This window comes from Neolamprologus brichardi, chromosome 16, assembly GCF_056152115.1.
Source record: "Neolamprologus brichardi isolate AB-2024 chromosome 16, ASM5615211v1, whole genome shotgun sequence".
In the NCBI taxonomy this organism is placed as follows: domain Eukaryota; kingdom Metazoa; phylum Chordata; class Actinopteri; order Cichliformes; family Cichlidae; genus Neolamprologus; species Neolamprologus brichardi.
In genome coordinates, this window is record NC_142119.1 from 17610546 (window position 1) to 17632083 (window position 21538).

At 38.8% G+C, this 21538-nt stretch overlaps 1 protein-coding gene across 10 annotated transcripts in view; it reads right to left on the minus strand.

Moving 5' to 3' along the window:
- The window catches only part of usp9 (ubiquitin specific peptidase 9), a 36812-nt gene that overhangs the window by 15012 nt on the left and 262 nt on the right, over nt 1-21538 (minus strand). For 3 of the 10 annotated variants that reach the window (XM_087853021.1, XM_087853022.1, XM_087853016.1), the window contains exons 1-22: nt 21086-21530; nt 17077-17345; nt 13706-13851; nt 13270-13349; nt 11655-11767; nt 9552-9770; nt 8495-8610; nt 8137-8388; nt 7906-8041; nt 7659-7811; nt 5753-5857; nt 5401-5607; nt 5168-5304; nt 4184-4222; nt 2631-2764; nt 2446-2536; nt 2129-2242; nt 1791-2019; nt 1329-1424; nt 952-1163; nt 496-736; nt 152-301 (exon numbers count right to left, since the gene is read on the minus strand). In XM_087853021.1, the coding sequence (XP_087709147.1) occupies nt 152-301; nt 496-736; nt 952-1163; nt 1329-1424; nt 1791-2019; nt 2129-2242; nt 2446-2536; nt 2631-2764; nt 4184-4222; nt 5168-5304; nt 5401-5607; nt 5753-5857; nt 7659-7811; nt 7906-8041; nt 8137-8388; nt 8495-8610; nt 9552-9770; nt 11655-11767; nt 13270-13349; nt 13706-13851; nt 17077-17178 (3072 nt within the window). In that variant the 5' untranslated portion in view covers nt 17179-17345; nt 21086-21530. The other 7 variants (XM_087853020.1, XM_087853018.1, XM_087853025.1 and 4 more) reach the window with 5 other exon arrangements.

Genomic DNA, 21538 nt, shown 5'->3' on the forward strand with positions numbered 1-21538 from the left:
ACATACTGAGCAGCACATAATTGCATTACTGCATCATATTTAGAGGGGTCTGATCAACTATGAACTAGCACTTGTTAGTGCTGTACAAGTATATCGACGAAACATGGAAACTGCATGTGCAGCTTATGCAGAATCTATTCACTTTACTTACCACACCCGGAAGACAGCTCTCCACCTCAGGGTTGGGGCCATCGCTGTAGTGGTTACCATGGTTACCAGGAGAGCCAGTGGATGAGTCAGATGAGCTGTCTGGACTCGAGGGCATATTGGCACTCACCTGGGTCAGCTTGGCTGTGATAAGCTGTATAAAAACAGTTACCGTGCAAAGAAACATTTTTATTTCAAAATCTTAATATTGGTATAGGCAGCATTAATGCATTATTAATAAAGAGCAAAAATAAATATATTATAAGTACATTAAAAAAAAATAATCACAGTACAGCAGCTTCAGCAGAGTGATTCTTTTGTCAGTCCAACAGAATATCACACTCTCACCGTTTTGTCCTTCAAATTGAGCTGTCCAATCAGCTTCCTGTCGTCAGCTGGATCAACAACCTCTCCACCAATAAAGAGCTCGATCTTGGTATGGGCAGCATTTGCTTTTATCCTGTTTAGAATACCACGCCGAACCGAGCCAATTGTGTCATTTGTGTGTGACCAGATATCCAAATCATCCACCTGTCGACCTTGGTTGGGGAAACGTACAATCAATGTGATATGCTTCCCACGGAAAGCTCTGCAAGAAGAAAAGAGTAAAGAGGTTTAAATAACTGAAATATAGTAAAAGTAATGTCAACACCTTACTTATCTCATGAAGAGAAATGTTGCAAAATGTTTGTGCTGTAGTTTTGTTTTCATGTATCATGTTTTTATTTGTCAACCGGATGACATTTGACAAATGAGATATGGGCATTTATGATAACTGAATCAATGATGTAATTGCGACAGTACCTTGACATGGGCAGTATAGTCCTCTCTTCATGGTAGTCACTGTCACACTCATTGATGTACTCCTTAAGCACAGTGAGAACTCGTACCATACGGATGGCCTCCTGACGGGCACAGTTAATGCTGTCTTTATCTCCATCTAACACACAAAGGGTGTCGTAGGATGCCTTCAGGCGGTCAAAACATGACTGGATGAAGTCTTCGTGAATTTCAACCTAAAAGGGGGAGAGGGGGGGGGGGGGGGGGGGGACAAGAAAAAAAACTGGTCAAAAATTTCGATATTAGTAATGTATATAGTACATTTGTTAACTGACACATGCGAACTAACTATTTGGAACAGCAAATGAAACAGTTTCTCTAACTGAGAGAAGTCACAGTACCTGGTTAACTTGTAGTTTTGGTCCCAGATTGGTATAGATTTCTTTCAGCAGGTCTATGGCTCGGTTTGCAATGTCGTCACTTCCTTGAATCACCACCTGGGAGAAAACAGAAGAGCTGCAAGTCAGTCTTTAATGCATTCATGTGTGTGGATGTCTGAGATAAGTGCACAGCAGCCCCATCTTTAAAGGCCATGTGAAAACATTAACAACCCAAACATCAGGTAGTTGTGTGAAGTTTCAAAGCTGCAGAGCATGCACAGTAAATTTTTATTAAAGCACCTAAACAGAGAATTTGTAAGTTAGACATCTTAGCTCTGGCACTAAGGTGAAAAAAAGAGAACGTGTTTACAATCTTCAAGGTATAATTTTTTTTTCTCCTAAATCAAATTCTCATGACCTTAAAAAATAAATGTTAAAGAAAATTAAATGTTCATGTGTGCCTGTTGCAACTTCTCTCCTCACCCTCCAGAGATAGTCCAAGCCTATTAGTTCCAGGTCATCCATCATGTAGGCCCTGCGCTTTGCTACCAATTTCCCCTCCCTGCAGTTGACAGCCTTGAAGAACCTCTCAAAGCACTTCATCCCATTCTCTGTCAGCAGAGAGGGATCCAACTGCAAAACATTGTTCTCAAAGAAGTCCTTATTGATGTCTGGGTCCAGATCTGGCTCGTCACCCATCAGTTTGGAGTACCTATTAAGTGATGGGAAAGAAACACATCGTTCAGAAAGCATACTTTGTGATTATAAAATGTCAATTAAGAAACTAATTATGCCATAGGCAAGGAGAAATAGAGCCATACCATTTAAAGCAAGCCTCACGGTCACAGAGAAACACTGCGTTCTCAGCCAGACACTTCCAGATCTGCTTGGCCTGAGGGGCACACAGCCACAGCTGGCCATCTTTTAGCAGAAACCTGGTGCATACAAATTTAAATTTAAATGGACCCTGGTGGCCAGAAGGTCAGAGTGATGTTGACGCAATATGTGGACTTGTATCATATTAGCACATTTTTACACAGGATCCTACCTTGTTTCTTTCTTTTTTCCCCTCCAAGGAGTACTACTTTACTACTACATTTAATATATATTTAACTATGCAATGCCCAAAGTAATGTACCTCAGGAAGTTGAGCCTTTCCTGGACTTCCTGGACATGGCTATAGCGGCTTCCTGGTCTAACTGTCTGTGGGTCGAACTCTGCTTGTTCCTCTGAAAAAGAGACATGTTCAGTCACACAGCAGGTTGTACAAAATTCAACTGCCACAACTAATATAGAGGACCATATCTGGTCTGACCAAAGTACCTTTAGACAACTGCCTCATGGTCTCCATGTAGGCTGAGAGGTTCTCAGCCACAAGCGTCACCAGAGCGTGGTTATGCTGCAGCTGGTTGATCAGGTCATGGCGGTAAAAAACATGAGGACTTCTCTGAGTTTGACTGAAGAGAGAACAGCAGGAGGATTGGTGGATATAGGGGGTTTTAAAGCAGTGAGTAAAAAAACAAGACTGTTGACCAGCCTGAAATTGAATCTACATACTTTTAGTGATACAACTGTGATTGAGAAAACATAGCAAGACTAATTTCTCATATGTCCGTATTAGGGGCATAAATAAAGCAGCTTTCATTGCATCTGTGTATGTATGTATGCTATAGAATAACCAGCAAAGAAAGTCATATCAATAAAGGCCATTTCATGCCTTATTTCCACAAGAATGTTTTGGTCTGAAAATGAATAAGCCTGCAAACCTGTACTTTTGAGAGCCAGTATAAACCATAAAGAGTCCTGCGGGAATCAGCAGATACTTAAAATCATTTTAATATTTTTTCTTTTCTCCATCCCATTATACTCATCAGCTATATTGTCTTATAAGAACAACTTAAAAAAAAACAGCACGGTGATGACACCAATTATCAATTTGAATTCATAAAAAAATATAACATTTAAAAAAAATATATAACACTAAAAAAAGGGGGAAAAAAACATGTTAACATAAATGAGACATGTGGATCCAAGGCATGAAATACCTCTGATATTTTTGCATTGAATGATTTGAGCTGAAAGGCATCAGGAAGAGCCGGGCTCCATCTCAAAGGACCTTTCATTGAGCTGTGCAACTCACTACTACATTAAATGCTGTGTATGCACCATGGCTCCCACCGAGAAACTCCCACCAAGATTCTCTAGAGAAATTAAACACACTAGAGTTTATCCAGGGATGGCTTTTCTTCACCTATTATATAACTGCATTTTACATCATTGAGTAACTGCTTTGAAAGAATCAACCACACCCTGAATGTATTAATGTCACCATAAATACCGAGATTACCCTGATTCTGTTCAAAACTGAGAGCATAACGTTAGTTACTCATGTAAGCAGTCCACAGACCTGTCACACTTAAGTTGTTAGAAGCCTCATGTGATTTCAAAACAAAAATCCTTACTAAAGATAGTCATCAATTACAATTATGAGACAAACTGATGCAACTTTGGTATATAAGCTATAATTCTCAGTAGGACTCATTTTTGCTCTTAAGGGGAATTGCTCCTATAAACAACCTGACAGCTAAGCAAACACTTGCTACCTGGGTCACCAAGGTTTCAAACAACACAACATTAATGATAAAAGTTAATGCAATTTAGAGCTGTCCTAATCTTGTCTGACCTACACATGCACAAACTTTAAGGAATTTGAATAAGCAGTAAGTCATTTGAGATGAAACCCATGAAGGAATTGCTTAAGCGTATTCACGGCAGGGATTTTGCATTTTTTTTATACATTTTAATGTGTCAAAGAGAAAGTTAGACTTGACGTAACACAGAAATAGGAAGAGCCCTGGAATTAGCATTAAACTTACCCCGCTAAGCTCGTTTGTATGTAAATTGGCATTTTCTTTCTGAAAAACAACAGGCATGTGTGCTACATATTTTCTACAGTTACTATTAAAGAAAAACACTACTCCAAGTCTAAACAATTTAATGTTGCACAATCAAACTTAAAATTATTTATTATAGTAACTTTAAATCAATGCTATTCTGGGGCCTGAAGACCCTGAGTTGCTGGAGCACTACAGCTTAAAAAAAAAAAAAAGAAAAAAAAGAAAAGAAAGAAGGGGGGGGGGGGGGGGGGCTGCACGATAACCTGATTCACTCGCAGAACAAGCTTTAAAGTATGCTTGACGCCAAGTGTTAATAATTAAATTGATAATGGCTGAATTCCATTAAGGTATATTTGTGATCTGTAAAGTTTCTCAGATGAACTTAATTAACTAATATTATTTACTGGACAGAACTAGTGTCGTGTCTATAAAGTATTGTGTATTTTGACTGGCATAATGCGATCTTATGTAAAAGCTTTTGGTCCGAAATAAAGCGGAAAGTGCAGCTTTTCAGCTCTTTCCAGTGTATCCAAAACAAAACAATGCTCACCAACCCATGTTGCTTGACTGATTTACTGAGAGATATTGAACAAATAAAGAAAGAAAAAAAGGTTGTCCAGCTTTGTTGGTTAGTGCTGATGGATAATTAGTGCACTGGAATGAGTTGCAGACAAAAAATGTTATCTTACAGCGGTGTAATAAAACGTAAACTGCAATGCCATTAATTTTCTGAAATGCAAAATTGACACGCCTCAGCCATTGGGACAAATGCTCAGCTCAAACACAGAAAATTATGTTTTCTTTATGAGTGTTCAGGCATTCTGTGCAAAATAAATATAAATAATTCATCATAAAGCATTAAAAGTACAGTAAATGATACCTTTAAAAATAATAATAATTGCCAGTATTAGAACTGTGCTTTTTGTGCATTTATGTAGGAATAGATTTCCACCATGACCTTACCTGAGGTTTTGAGGAGCTTCTCCAAAGAGGCTACAGATTTCTCTGATTTGCTTAAGGGCAGGGATCACCCATTTGTCATTGGTTCGTAGCTCCTCTATGAAGCGATCTATCCATTGAATCTTCTGGGTGTCTCTGTCCTGTGAATGAAAATTAAACATCATCAGTATAGAGTTAAGAAAGACCAGCCTATTATTTTCATATTTTCGGAGTCAAACATAAACCGCAGCATGTACCTGTGAGCAACTATAGTCCAATATCTTGATGTGAGCACTGAGAGCCTGGTCCATGATGTCTACAGGAACATCATCGCTGTGTGCCAGGTTCCACAGCAAGTTAAGGACCTTGTGGGCCATCACACCATCCTTATCATCCTCAGCCAAGCGGCGAATAAGTTCCAACAGTTTTTCACGCTGCTTCTTGCTGGCATTGGTCCAGCTTGCCTATAGAAGGGAGGGGGGGGGGGTTACAGTAGTATCAGTGGAACAATTACACTGCAGCACGATTCAGCTGAAAGAAAATGAAAAATATACATTGTGGACAAAAATCCTTTATCGCCTGTAACTACTGAGGACAAGTCTTACTCACCTTGAAACAGTCAAAAAGGTGATCCAGCTGCTCAGGCGAGAAGTCCCACGCCAGCTTAGCCAACAGGTCGTGGACATTTTTAACAATGGCCTCATGTTTACCAGCCTGCAGACATACACAGAACAGTTCAGCTGTCAGGGTCACAATATTTATATTCTACCAGAAACTATGTGATAAAGGGTTTACTCTGGCTATTATAAAGACACTACAAAAAGTATATTCTAATTTGCTTGTTTAAATGAGAGAAAATTCCCTATTAACAGTGGATCATTTTAAGTCAATTTACTAGAATGTTGAAAGTGCGTGAAGTCTGGTCCAGAGAAGTTTACTTTCCAAATCATGTCCTTTTCTTGGTGATGACAGTGTTCTACATGCTTCAGGCTCCACCCCAGCTCAGCCCTGACTCACCTTCCATCTCATTCTTTCTATCTAACCCTTTTGATAAGAATAAAAGGATGTCTGTATTTTGCCAGCTTAAAAAAAATATCATGCAGTCCAACCTTCATGTCTGTCCTTGACTATGTGCATACATTTTAGTGTCCTGCTGCAAAACAAAACTACATCAGTATCTACCATAGAATACAACACTTCATAAGTTATGAAAAACTTTAAACGTATGTATTGAAAAGGTTGGATTCAATTGCTTTGTAAATGTCATCCATTTATAAGAGACTATTACTGCTTCCAATCCTCCTCATATTTCTCATCTCTTTACATTTTCTAACTACAATTCAAAACCCAGTAAAAACATAACCTTCAATATTCCCCAATGTAAGCAGCAAACTTGGCGTGTCAAGTACATACGCACTCTTCAACTAGAATTAAGTCGAACCTGTCCTTAGAGTTGTGATCATTGCTAACAGGTTTAATTATCCTTGCAATTGTTTTTAATGATTCGTTGATTATTGTTCTGTTCTGTCAGCTGATTGTATTCTTTTGAATCTTTGCCAGCTCTTTCTTGTAAGACAGATTTGAAAGATGACGTATACATACTCAGTAAATTATAGGTGTGAGTACTGCAGAAATCTAGAGCTGTGTGCCATGATCACACCATGGAGGCACAGTTTGTACAGATACTGCACAAACAGGGTTGAGGTTAGAAAAAAACAAATCTATAAAACATACCTGGGCAAGGACACATCTTTTTATTTATTTATTATTTGTTCCGCATCTTTAAAATCTTAAAATTGTAAAACATAGTCCAATAAAGCTGGCGCCAGTGCAAAACAATTATAATCTTCAGGATTCTTAGAAACCACTAGTAAAATCTCTCTCTAAAGAAAAAGACAAAACAAAACCACACATTTAAAAGGTGCTTTCACGCTGCAATCTGAAAGCCATCGTTTTTAATGACTTGTACTGTGCAATGGCAGTCTGTTGCCATGCAGAGCAAAGCCCAAGCATAGACCTCAGGAGCTCTTGTGAAGAATGAAGTTGCCTTTGCTACAGCAAATACAAAAGGGAGGAAAATTTGATATTGTGCGTTGGTGCATGCATGCTTGTACCATTGTACTACATTTACTGCATTCTTTTCTTGGAAAGAGCTGCACCAGGTATGCATTTTAACAGTGACATAGCTTGGTGCATAGATGACTGACATCTTGCACAAGTTTTTGAAAGTGCCCATTTTGCTCCTTTGGCCACAGGTCCCTGAAACAGTGCACTGAACGCGAACGTCAAGCACAGTGCGTACCACGTCCTGGATCAAAGCCCCATAAAACATGTTTTGTAATCTTGCAACAATGCCGTACTGTGCTGTATTGCTGCATCTGTTCAACCATCTGCAAGGTTTTATCTAATTTAGATTTTTGCCTCCGTATGAAAATAAGAGTAGTTGATAAAACCACGAGTAAGGGCTCTTAGGCTATAATTTTTCATTTTTTTTAAATGATCAATTGCAGAGTACCTGTGCAGCCCAGATGTTGTCCAGATCCTGCATGGTAAGAGCTTTCTCTTTGATAACAAAGCGAAGGATCTTCTCCAGTTTCTCGACATACTGTGGCTGATGCAAACTGTCCCTCAGCACAATGGACAGGATGTGGTTCTGTTGGATCCATTCCTGAAGCACCATGATGAGATGTGTAAAGGAGAAATGAATTTCACAGACATTAAAATCCCTGATGTAAAACACAAATGTTAAGAGCTGAGCGTACCGCCATACGCTCTGCAGTCAGCCATTCCTCCTCCTCAGGGTTATGCCGATGAGTGTAGTAGGACACACTGGAGATGACCTTGTTAACTTCATTTAGTGCATTCATTTTGCCATTAAAAGAAGAAATTTGCAATAACCTGGTGGTAAAAAACAAACAAAAAAATGTTTAAAACCTGATCAAACTTAAAGTTAAACAAAATCTTTATCAGAGAAGACTGAATTTGATATTTACCTAAGAATCATTTTTAACCTAAAAATCTCTAAATTCTTCACGGTCTCCTCCTGCCCTGGTACACGAGAAGCCAGATTCTTCAGAGACTTGATTATCATGGACAGTGCGTCATTTTTGGCTTCATTCTTGGCCTCTTTCTTTAGCTCCTCATCTGTGAGATTCTCTAGAAACTGGGGAACCATCTCGATGACCGGAAGGAAGTACTTCTTTACTGTGTGCAATGTGAGAAACTCATAACACTGGCCAAAAGGCCTGTAAAACAGAAAGTAGAAACAGAAATTCAGTTCCAGAAACAAGACCCTTACACCAAAAGCACTTTGCAACGTGGTGTAAAACCTTGTGCTGTGGCAGCACTTACTTGATAAGTGCAGCGATGATCTGGACGTTCAGTGCTTGGCCGCTCATGAAGCGATCGTGCAAAATTTGAAACCCGTTTAACGTGCCAAATTTGTTTATTAAGTCCACCAACCAACCCTGTGATCAGAATAAACAAGGGACAAAAACAAACTGTATAAGCACCCTTTAATGTGAAGTCAGGTTGGTTACACATGCTAAACTATCATCAGCTTCCATTCAGAGACTTTAGGTTGAAACTACAACAGTAATTGTTTTCTCTGTGAAAATGAACAACTTCTCAAACTAAATTCCTATTGACAAGCTTAAAGAAACATATCTATTCTTTGGTTTCTATATTTATTCTCAGTCGAGATGCATGGCTTGTGAAAGAGGCACACTGCTAAGGGGAACAAACTTCAACTCTTTTATTTTAATGTAGCTGGTCTTCCTTTAGCTAAAAATTAACTTAAATTTGGCACTGCCGTTAAATATTTAGTAATGAGTAATTTGATTTAAATTTCCTAAAAATAATAGTAATAATAATAATAATAATAATCTCTGACTTAACAGCACAGTAAAACACTAAGTAGTCCTGGGCCCCCTGCCAATAGACAGGCAGACAGGCAAGCAATACTGCAGTACTGCTTCTACTGACCCTGTGCCCACACTGCATTCATCACTCCTTTACTGTACAATTCTTATTCTCTGGTGTATCCACCTTCCCTTTTATACAACCTGCTTTCTGACATAAGCATTAAATGTCTTAGGGACAGTGAAGTCCATGTTATTCTTTATCAGGCAGCTCCAGAGAGGGATTCTTTATTTCAAAAGGGTCTTCAGGGCAAAACTAAAATGTCACTTGATGGAGTTTGTCTTGAGGAAGAAAGACGAGCTAACTCTCCTCAAAAGAAAGAAAACTCAAAGCTCATCTTCTGCATGACATATCTTGATAATTTTCCATACACCAAAGGATTTGTTATACAATACGCATGACTGGATCAGTCTAGATCACTTAATGCGAATCAGATTATAAACTAGTTATTTTACAGTTTTTATGGTCAACTGTTGTACTGAGTCACCTTGGGAGATCGAGGGTCTGGTGGTCGAGCGTAGAGTTCATCATCAGCCAGCTGTGCTCCAGCAGGGACGGTCTCAGAGGGCCGTGTGCCATTGTAGATGTGGAACTTGCAGTGAGGGTTGGTGGCCATGGCCAACAGCTCCAGTAGAGGAAACCAGTCCTGAGAGAGCTTGGCCACACATAGCTCCACCAACCGGTGTGTGTTATTTATGATACACCTCTGTGGAATAAAACCCGAGATTAAAAGAAAGAAAGGCAGGATCACAAGAACAAGATCAAGGACTGGAAAAAGCCCAGCCTCGACACTGCTGTGATTAACTTCTGGTTTAGTGACGATAACAAGAGTTTCCTTAACAGCCTAATTAAACTATATTAATTAATTAATTAATTAATTAAGTCAATAGCAGTGAGTTGGAAGATCATCTTAGCATAGAAACTAGGCATGCAGCTCAGCTCTTAAAAATTCCAAAATAAAAACATTTTACACTGAATGTTTATAACAAAAGAGGGGAAAACGTGGCTAATCCAATGGCATGCAGGGCCATACCCATGTAAGAATTTACAGCAAGCTTAATCTGATTTTGGATGAATAAAATCTTCTTCTTTTTTTGTTATTTATCTTATAACTGCAGCCTTTATAACAATCTTGCAACACACATTTTACTATTCATGGTTTCTCCCCAGTAACCCTGAAGTCTGACAAGCTTAACTCTTCAGCCCCTAAGCTAGAGAAAAATTGCATATTTCACTCATTACACCCACATTTTGTTGCCTTTAATCAGGATTCCACATTGTCAACAAAAGAAATTACACTTCCACACAAACAAAGGAAGAGCACTCCTGCTAGTCACGCCATTGGTCAAATTCCAGCAACCAGGCTGTTCTGCATGGCTCCTGGCTAGTTCACATGTCTGTAGAAACCAGATATGAGCAATCAATACAGGACTGACTCATCACAGCATTCCCAGCAAGCTTTTAGACTTTACAAGTCTCTGGCTGCTTCATCTTCTCAGTGTCTAATTTTAAAAGGAGCTGCAGGTGACAAGCATGATGATGTATAATATACTGAAAAAGATTAGATTTTAAAAAAGAAAAAAAAGAATCCACAGTGAGGAAGAGAAACAAAAACCCCTTTTCCGCCTTTAAATCCTCACACATCTGTCTCACTGGTTTACTTCAAGGACGTTCCACAGATCAATTTCAAGAACAAGAGCTTAAGAAGAAAAAAAAAAGATCACTGATCACTGCTGCAAATGCCTCTTTCTATTAAATCTACAAAAACTACACAACAACTCACTTTGCAGACCAACCTAAGATCTGAACAATGGATGTATCTAATGAGATAAAGGCAAAGAATGAAGAAACAGGTTTTACAGACTGCCATCCCTCATTATGACCAATTTCACCGAGTGTCTGCTAACATCACCCAGGAACCACTAGCTAACCAGTGGGATTACCACTGACTGATTTCTAGGCCTGTATGACTGGAGCTTTAGCAATCAACTTTACAGTGACTGCCTACAACCACTTGCCGACTGGTCACACAACACCCTTTTTTTTTCCCTAATGAGCAACGGTTGCCAGAGGCCACCAGTTGGTGGCAACTGGTCTCAAGGCATGCTTAACTCAAGCCTTAGCTTGTATAGCTGAAGATCACACTATCACTCAGGATCATTTACTTTTTCATGTGGACCCCTGAGGCGAGTGTAAATCTGTTTTGTTTTTTTGTATTTTTGACTGGGTTGAGGTTTAGAGCTTAATTTTCAACCACAAAAAGCAAGTAAAGAGGGAATTTACCAAAATATAGAAACAAATCACTGAATGTGTTACGTCTCACAAAGGAAGCTCATTATTTGCATAGCTTACTTAGTCATATTTATAACTTTATGAAAAAATTAAAACCCACAAAATGGTAGATTTTCACTTCTGCACCTTTAAATCAAATTTTAGAAAAGCATCTAACATACAACAACGATTTTGTATCTCATACAAATGTGAATTTGCTTTTAAATATACTATATAGGTTCTTTATTGTGATTATTTGAAAGCATACTCATCTTTAAAAAACCAAACCAAACTGTAAGGCAGAAACAAAAAAACTCACATGAATTTCAAACTTCCAACCACTGACTGCCTCGTCTGTGAGGATTTTTGTGAAGGAAATAGTCAAACCATCTCGGAAAAACCTCTGACATGCTTCACACTTCACATCCAGTCCTGCAAAAAAAGTCACCCATTAGAATAATAATAATAATAATAATAATAATAATAATAATAATAATAGCAAGGTGAAGAAGGAGATGGAAAATAAGAAGAATAAGAAGCACAAAAACAACAACAAAGCATTCATATAGTGAAAAACATATTTGAGTTGACTATCTTCTGATTGGGTGCCTCTCATAAACAGAAGGTTTGGAGAGTCAAGGATTTCCTTTCTTTCTGACATTATCCAGGGCCAACAGTAGAAAAAGAAAAACACTTGGAAAAAGTGTTTAGAGAAGTCTGAAGACTAAGAATAATAAACTTGTTCAGTTAACATAAACATAAAATAAGAACCTAACTAAGGGCCTGTGTCTATATGCAGTTTTATGCGCTGTCAGCACTTCTATAGAAATCCTATGAAGCTGAGCACTGATACCACTCATAGTCCTCAGAGCAAAAATGCCCTCAGGCACACAGCATTTTTCCGCTGTGCTTTACAGGCCTCTCGAGTCAGTTTTGGGAATACTCCTGCTCTCATCAATGTCACTTCTCTCTTAGAGACCAATCAGAAGGGGCATAACTTACAGTAGCAACACTAAAAATAATGACAGAGGAGAAAACTTTAAAGAAGACGGTTTTGTAACCTAGCAACAACAAGCACCTGAGAGAAGCCTCTGCTAAGGAGGTCATGGGCACTTCCAGTACAAAAAATGTCTCTGCATACAACTCGCTCTTTTTGATTCCTCACTGACTTTGGTGGATTTCATCAAAAGAGACAACTGCCCTATATGCACAAGATTAATATCATCACTGATGCAATTTAAAAGTTAAACCCTTTTGGTATACTTCATATAAGAAATACAAAACATATGTTAACAACATATTTTGATTGCATAACTGTAAATCTTGGATCAATTTAAAGAACATTTAAAAGGTAATTGTTAGCAATGTTATAAGCAGCACAGAGCTGAACACCTACACTGCAATAGCAAGGCCAGTTCTTCACTGTTCTCTTTACATAATTATGTCAATATTGCAGATTAAATAAAAGTAAAGGTTATGTGTATTTAACAAAAAGTACAAAACCAAGTACCAAATGGGAAAATGTTTGAGTTTAGTGCTAATCTTTTTAATCAATTAATCAATATGATGAAGTTCTAAAAAAGTTACAAAAACACTTGCATCTGAAATTTACAACTACACATGAAGATTTTGTAATATTCCATTTTATTTCTTTGTAAATTATTTAAGTATTTTTACACATCCAGGCACTCTTGATGTGCAAAGCACGCAAGGAAAATTAAGTAAAACAGGCAAAAGAAATCACTGACTATTTTATATTCTACTGAGTGTTTCATTATTTAACAAGCTCAAATGACAGATTTCCTACATCTGTTAGATGTTTCACATTATATTATACTGACAAAAAACTAGCCAGTGAAAGCCATAAGCACAGACTGCAGGATGTCAGTGCCACAAAGCTCCTCTATGAAAAAGAACATTCTGTGCACTCCCACCTTTTTTACTCAGGTCTATAGCAGCTTCCAAGAGGACTTCTAACTCTCCTTTTGGCAAAACTGGAACAACCCAACGAGGCCTAGGAGAACAGAAAGACATGAATAGCCAGAAAAAAAAAAGAGGAAAAGGATACTGTGCAATATTTGTAATATTTATCTGTGTAAAATGCATAAATATTACATTGATATTGTCTACCTGCACCCCAAAGAGCTATATTTACTTTGCTGTTAGGCAACTCTGCTGTGAGAGTGTAAATGGTGTGATGTGTTCAGACTGAACACAAAGCAAATTTTAAATAGACTCTGCAGAGTATGCCAGAAGACATGGGTCCTGCCTTCCCCCCAATTTAAAAAAATGTTTTTAACCAAGTTATGTATGCTTACAAAACAATTTGAGTTTACTCTCTGTCATAGCCGAGACTTAAATGTGACCTACCTGTTGATCATGTCATCGAGCTTGGCTAGGTCAGTGTGAGGAAAAGCTGGCTCTTCCTCTTCCAGCTGAGGGGGACCATCCCCCTGGCCCTGCTCATCTGGTGGGCTCACTGGAGAGTTCTCATTAGATGAGTTAGGAGATGACGTCTAGAAAAAATGCAGACCATCAAAATCAGATCTCATGTAATAATCTTTCTGGATTTCAGGTCTATCCTGCTATGAAAAGAAAAAAAATACAATGGCAGACCAAGTATCAAAAGCAAATGTAGCTTAAAATCCAAACTAAAAACCTAATGTTATATATATGTGTTTAATTATGAATGCAGAAACAAACTGAAAAAAATGCACTCACACATTAACAATTCCTAGCTTCTACATCAATCTACATCATAAATCCAAATAAATTCACCAATTCCAAAAAAGTGCACCAAACAATAAGTTGATGTAAAGAAAATGCCTGAACCAGCTTACAAACACACAACAGCACAGCCCTCAATGTGCAGTATGCCTCCTTTCAAAAGACCTGCACCTGGGCAGCATTTTGGAAAACAATGGCTTTATTCCAGCACACTCACTTCTTTGTTTTTACTAAACATCTAACTAGTGTTAGTGGCCAACTAATTATATTTTCATTTTTCCTCAGTTTATTTAAACTTTAATACCCTAACCTTTAAAAGCAGCATTGTCTAACAATTTCACTGTTCTCACCTTTTCTGACAATTACCTCCATTAAATCCAGTTCACTTAACAGTCAGTTATCTTTCTTTTTTTTTTTTTTTTAGCTCAGTGGGCAAAAGACAGAAGTCATAAAATAGCACCCCTATCTTTTTTTCTTCTTTTTTTAAACACATCCACATGCCTTTGATTAAAAACAAACAACCAAAAAAAACTTCTCTCTTTATGACCAATTTCACCGAGTGTCTGCTAACATCACCCAGGAACCACTAGCTAACCAGTGAAGGAATAATGCTTTTTTTCCTTTGTAACTTGGGATTACCACTGATTTCTGATTGGGATTATCTGACTGATTTCTAGGCCTGTATGACTGGAGCTTTAGCAATCAACTTTACAGTGACTGCCTACAACCACTTGCCGACCGGTCACACAACACACTTTTTTTTTTTCCTAATGAGCAACGGTTGCCAAAGGCCACCAGTTGGTGGCAACTGGTCTCTAGGCATGCTTATCTCAAGCCTTAGCTTGTATAGCTGAAGGTCACACTATCACTCAGGATCATTTACTTTTTCATGTGGACCCCTGAGGCGAGTGTAAATCTGTTTTGTTTTTTTGTATTTTTGACTGGGTTGAGGTTTAGAGCTTAATTTTCAACCACAAAAAGCAAGTAAAGAGGGAATTTACCAAAATATAGAAACAAATCACTGAATGTGTTACGTCTCACAAAGGAAGCTCATTATTTGCATAGCTTACTTAGTCATATTTATAACTTTATCAAAAAATGAAAACCCACAAAATGGTAGATTTACACATCACCTGTGAGGTACTGCTAGCAAGCATAACAATGGGCGGGAATGTGTCAACCAGGTACATTCAAGAACCGAAAGCAAGGCTGGAGATGCACCACAAGACCTGCTCAAAACAGGGTTTTTGTTTCTGCTTTTAGAAAAGGAAATATGTTCTGCTCTAGTGCTGGTTGTACCACTACTGATATCACATTAGTGTGTGTCTCAGAGTTTCATCACTGATGAGGTGAAAGAGGTGCAGGTGGCCAAGTCAAGACAATATGTTAGTTGAGGCTAAAGCCATTTGACAAGAAGTCCCACATTTTGTTTAAAAATCTGTCCTAACAACAAAAACACTTACAGCTAACGTAAAACAAACAAGCTAAAAATACAAAAACCAGTGTGTTAGGGACTGAATGATTTACCTCATATGATGATAAATATTTAAGAGTATTTTTCCTACCGGCCAAAACAGCCATTTTATTCGTTTTGGTCTGTTGTTTGATAACACAAGTTTTTTGTTTGTTTGTTTGTTTTAAGATATATTCTGTGTACTCCTGGCAGAAGAATACAGCTGCTATAAACCTACATAAAAGCCAACTTTCAACTTCTGTAATCTGCATGGCTGCCCTGCTTTTACATAGTCAACAAAATATCAACAAGTGGAATATGTTCAGAGAGGCTTATGGCAAAGCCTAACAATGTCATGACAAAAATGCTTGTTAGTAGATATGGGCTAGCACAGCCATGATCCTACACTAAGCAAACAACTAGGGTCAGCTTTGGAGAGGCTGCATAAGGATCTCCCAGTAGGGGTGCAATTAAAAGAAACTGCACTACATACAGTTTCCAAGAGAACTGACTGAAACAAAAGCTTTCCACCGACAAATAGATTTTAAACTGTTTGGCTTGATGAGATAGTGTCAATAGGCAATAAATACTGAAGTTTGCATACACTGTGATGAGAGAAGATTGGATTCCCAAAAATAAGGTAGGACTGAAAAAAACATTAACCTTTCACATGTAAAGGGCTTTTTTCCTCCAAATTAGGTCCTACAGTTACCAAACAGCTAGGACAGGATCTGCTAGTTTGTGACCACCGGCTCCTATTATAGACATTTTCTAACTTCCTGCTCACGCTGGCTTTGGTGAAAAGCTTGATTTAAAAAAAAAAAGGTCATTCAAGTGATCATAACTGATACTTTAAATATGAAGTATTACTCATTTCAACATACAGGAAATATAATAAGACTTGACATGGGTGACGTATAAATGTGTTAGTATGTGGGTGAATCTTAGGGCTACACTGGAAGTAAGAGTATTTGAGAAATGCAATCAAAAATGTACATCGATGAATATGCATTTAACCACTTTATTTTTTCTTTCATCTATTGAGCGCATCAACAGTGGTGGTGGTGTGAGCAGCTGTGTATAAGAGTAAAGGAGGGATACTCAACGTGGAAAGAGATGCATAACTGAGAAATATAAAATGTGGGGGTGTGTGGTGAAGGCTCCTTCTGCTTGGCTGACCTACATAGGCAGCTTGCCTCTCACGTCTCACCACAGCTCATCTCTAACCAACACAGGCCTGCACACGCACAAAGACGTGCACACACACACCCTTTATCCATCACTCAGGAGGCTCTGTTCATTGATGCTTCGCCTTCTCTCCCTTTCTCCCTCCTTTTCCGCCCCCACCTCCCCTCTCTCTTCATCTCCCTGGGCATCTGTGTGTGGTTAGGTACGAGCAATATCAGCAAAAGAAAAAGAAAAAAAAAAACTGTGCTGTGTTGACTGAGAAAAGCAAAACAAAACAAAAACACAAATATCTTTTTCATTCCTTAAACCGTTTTTCTTTTTTCTTTTCTTCATTTCACGTATCTAAAACGAGTGTTAGAAAGATGATGCTGACCTGGTTTTGTGGCAGTGGGGGTTGGCTCTGAGCATCAGGAGCCTGGCCCTGGCCCTGACTGTCATTGCCCCCCACCGGAGAGCCACGCGTGGTGGCCGTCATGCTCGCCACGGGGCAGATCTTGGCAATCTTGGCCTCTTAGGGAGCGCTGGCCAGGAGGGAAATCACAGCCACCTCAGCTGTAGAGCAGAGGGAAGAGAGCCGGAACACACGAGAGAGGGACACAAGCACCTGGAGATCTGGGTGTGCTGCTGAGACCATTGCATAACCTGGAGCAGAGAAGAGGGGGCAAAGGTCAGAATTATCAGCTGACTGCTTAAGTTACGCATAACATGCAAAAGCTGAATGGGTTAGGAGACTTTGTAATATCTAAAATACATGTTTAAATCTAAAATAAAATAAACTGAACTGAACTGAGCTGTGCCTGTCAGCTCATTTCAGCTTGTGTCACTCAATTTTTCAGTGACTGCCTACATGTTCTTTTCTCTTTTATTCAGAAACGAAGATGATTTGCCAAAAAGGACAAAACCGGAGAGTTCAGTCTCAGCCCATCAAGCCTTAAAGTAATAACAGCCCAACCCCTTACTAACTTAATAAGAAAAGAAAGATAAAGAACAATAAACTACTATTGTAACGCTTTGATATATGTCCCTGGGATTAGCCAATATGAGGCAAACCATAAGTCATCATCCAAAAGCCAGTTTTCATTTTAAATCTAATATTTAACCCAGAAGATGCTCTCTGCCTGAATCCCACAACAAGAAAAATAATCGTCTCAAAGGCAGACATAAACATCTGATTGTATATGAAGGAATGCGTTAACAATGGACTGTATAGAAAAAAACAGATTTAGTGCTACTGCATTAGTTATCAGCTAATTGATCCCTTGTTTTAAACTATACTCTCATTTAAGACTGATAATTATAGCTTTTACACCATCATGAAACACCTTTTGAGCACTGTCATGTATTAGCTCACAATACCTTAGTTCATATTTATTCTGTTTCTTACTCTTCAGCAATCATTTTTTAGATTATAATACAAGTGTGCCTGCCAAAGTCATTTCTGAGATTTAACGACCTTGGTGACACTGCTAAACGGTACAGTTCAATGGGACAAGAACCCCAAGCAGCTCATGATTAGACAGTACGGCAGTCTGGCCTGATTATTTAATCACGTTGCTTTACTTGAACGGAAAACCTGTTATGTCAGTAAAATTCTCTCACTGCACTGCAAAACTATGTGTCCATGGGCAACTGTGATGAGAAGAGCAGGTCAAAGTTAAGACAGGAAGTTTTCCTGTAAACTGTCAAGGCTGTCTAACAAAGAGAGCTTGGGTAATACAATTTTCATTCACATCTTAAATCTAATTCCTTGTCCAGTTTGAGTTATTTTGCCCAGTACCATAGACTGAATACATCACAGCAATGAATTTAATGAGAACCACAAAATAAATGGACCATATATTCCCTTTAAGGTCAGATATGCTCATCAGTAAGAAATTTCAGACACCAGTTTAGCACTGGCACTGTGTGTGGGGTCACCGATAACCACATATTTCTGAAAATAAATGTCATTTAACCTTCTCCCTGGATTTCAGTCCTAAACCATCAGACCTTTAGATCACTTTCATTACATCAAATAGTCTAAAGCTCATCACTTTTTCATATTCAAAAAAATACAGAAAGAAAACCAATTTCAATTGTTAATTTAAATATTTTGTATTTATCACATTGCCTAAAACCACCACTAGAAAGTTTTCCCATTACAATAGTCACAAAAGTGAAATTTCAAATTACCAAAATAAAATGTTATGTTGCTGGAGCAAACCTTCTAGGTTTTCAGTTATTAAAATGAGCACTTAGGATATATTCTTATTCAGAGTGAACGTGTTTTCCATTTAATTTCTTTCCCCACACAAATCAAGAAGGAGCAGATATGACAGATTTACTGACAAGGTCTGAACCCGGAACCTTAGTCCCTTCTGCAATTCCCTTGTAATAAAGAGGGCATATCAACATATTCTCTACACCATTTTACCAGCTGAAAGCAGCTGGCGTGGTATAAAATCTAACAAAGCAGATACTCAAACCGCAGCTCAACTTAGAAACATAATTTAGCAGCTCAATATATGACTAGAACTAAGAACATAATTGAAACAGAGTGCTAGTTGCACATTATACAAAAAAACAAACAAGCAAAACGAGATACACATAAGACAACCCATAACTTTAAATTGTAAACACCAAGAAGCAAAACTGCAGCTGTTCTGCTCCCTTGTATCATAACTAACTACCTGAAAGCAAGTTAAAATGGGTGTGGAAAAATAGCTGATTTAATATTTATTGGTTTAACAGAGGTGAAACTAGCACAAATTCCACTTTACATGCTACCTGCTGCACCACCAACATTTTGATGGTGCAGCAGGTAGCATAACATGTAGTCCATAACAGTTATTAATAAAGGCCAAACCTTATGAGTACTTTAGCTTGCAGGGGACTAAATGTCACAGCATTTAGCCAAGTGTGCTATCTGTAATGCCAGCCATTAACTAACTATCTGCCCAAACAGGGACGAGTGGGTTACTTTCATGACGCACGAAGAAAAAAAAAAAAACATACTATCATGTTTTGTTTGTTTTTTAACCACAGTCAACAAAGTGATATACAAATTTAACAACAGCCATAACTAACGCTAGCTCTCAATGCTAGGTGCAACTGGGGCCTTTTGGAGCGCCCGGCTTTGAAATAATAGTGTTATTTAGCGACATTATTAACGGGTAAATCGGTCGTGTAATGTCATATGCTCTAAGATGGAATACCTTCAAAATGACACACAGCCCAGATGCAGATGAAGTAAACGGTGACATTACGTAACTGTCGTTGCAAACTAGCGCCGTCAACCACTACTAACAGCTGGTGGTCTAGTTAGTTAATAACCCTGGCTGCTAGCTAGCTGCGGCAACTAACGATGGTTAGCCTGCAAGGCGATCCGCCCAGACAGCACAGCAGTGAAGGCCTGGTCGTCCAAAGCCCACTGCGCTGAGACACACAGGCCTCATCATTCGCTCAGGCCTGACGTTATAGTTGCCCTGCAAACCTCTGCTGCATAGTCGATGCGCCTAAATACGTAAAGAATTTGGTTAAATAGCTAAAACCAATCCTGAGAGAATATCGCGTTTCTCCTCACTACTGTCGATCATCTGTGTTACCATAACGCCATTTGCAAAGTACATTAGTCGAGCTAATAAGAAGCAATCTAAACAGTTAATGTTAGCCAGCCGTTAGCTTCTGTTTAAGTAAATGTATTCACCGTAGCTAACCTTTCTGTTTTGACAAGCGGCTTGCTGAGATGACTCGACAAGTAATTAGTGTTCAACCCATAAAATTATAATTTTCCTATTCAACTCAATGCCACTTCGTGGCCATTTTAGCTTTCTGGGATAACGCATAAAATGTCAGTGACAGTGGAGGCGTCTATTTCCTGAAATTTAACTCCCTGTTCTGACCCGTATCGCCTAACGCTAAGTTCTAACTTAGCTAAAACAAACTGAAAATAACATATCAGAGGCCCGGGTTATAGAACAGGTTAGCGGCAATGTAGTTTTGATAAAGCCGCTGTAATAAAACAATTAACAACTCTGGGTGGATGAAATTTAATTTCGCCAACATGTAAACATTAGACGTTTAAAGGAAATGTTCCTTCTCAGTCTTTAAACAGGACCATTTGCAGGTAGCTAGCGCTAGCTTGACTTCAGTGAATCTAGCGGGATGAGCTAGGCAGCCTGCACGTACTGTCAGGACTATGAATTGCAATTTAATCGCATTGACATTGTCAAAGATTCAGTAAGCAGTAGCTAACAGAGAAAACTCCATCAGCAAGTGAATAACACCAACAACCCAAAATGCTATAATGTTACCTTTCATACACCAACAGCTGACGCTAGTACTAGCAGTAGCCAGCTAACAATCACCAGCCAGCACAGCGAGCTAGTTGGCTAACAACTCACCAGGAATTTGATATGACTTCCCCTCTATTCACGGGTTACGTCCAGCCTTGAACGATGGTGTCGTCGTGTATTACATAAACGTGGCCTATATCAGTGACAGTTTCACAGGACACAAACCTGTTACTAGAATGATCTAATTCCTACGTTTTTTTCCCTCTGCTTCTGGGTGTTTTTCCTGCGTCACCGGCGCGGTAACAGCCCCCCTAACTCTATCTAGTCCGATTTCTGGGGCTTGTCACTTCGGTCCCAGCAGTCAGTCACAACTTGATTCAGTTCAACATGGCGGAAGCGCAGTCGGACACAAATGCAGCTCACTAAAACAGACTAGACAACTGTGTGAACTCCAACAGTCAGCGATGTCTGTAAGCTAGTTTGCACCACAACCGAGCACAGCTCAGCTAACACAACACCCGCTGAATGGGAAGCGAATAAAACCCCTTCTCGATTCTGATA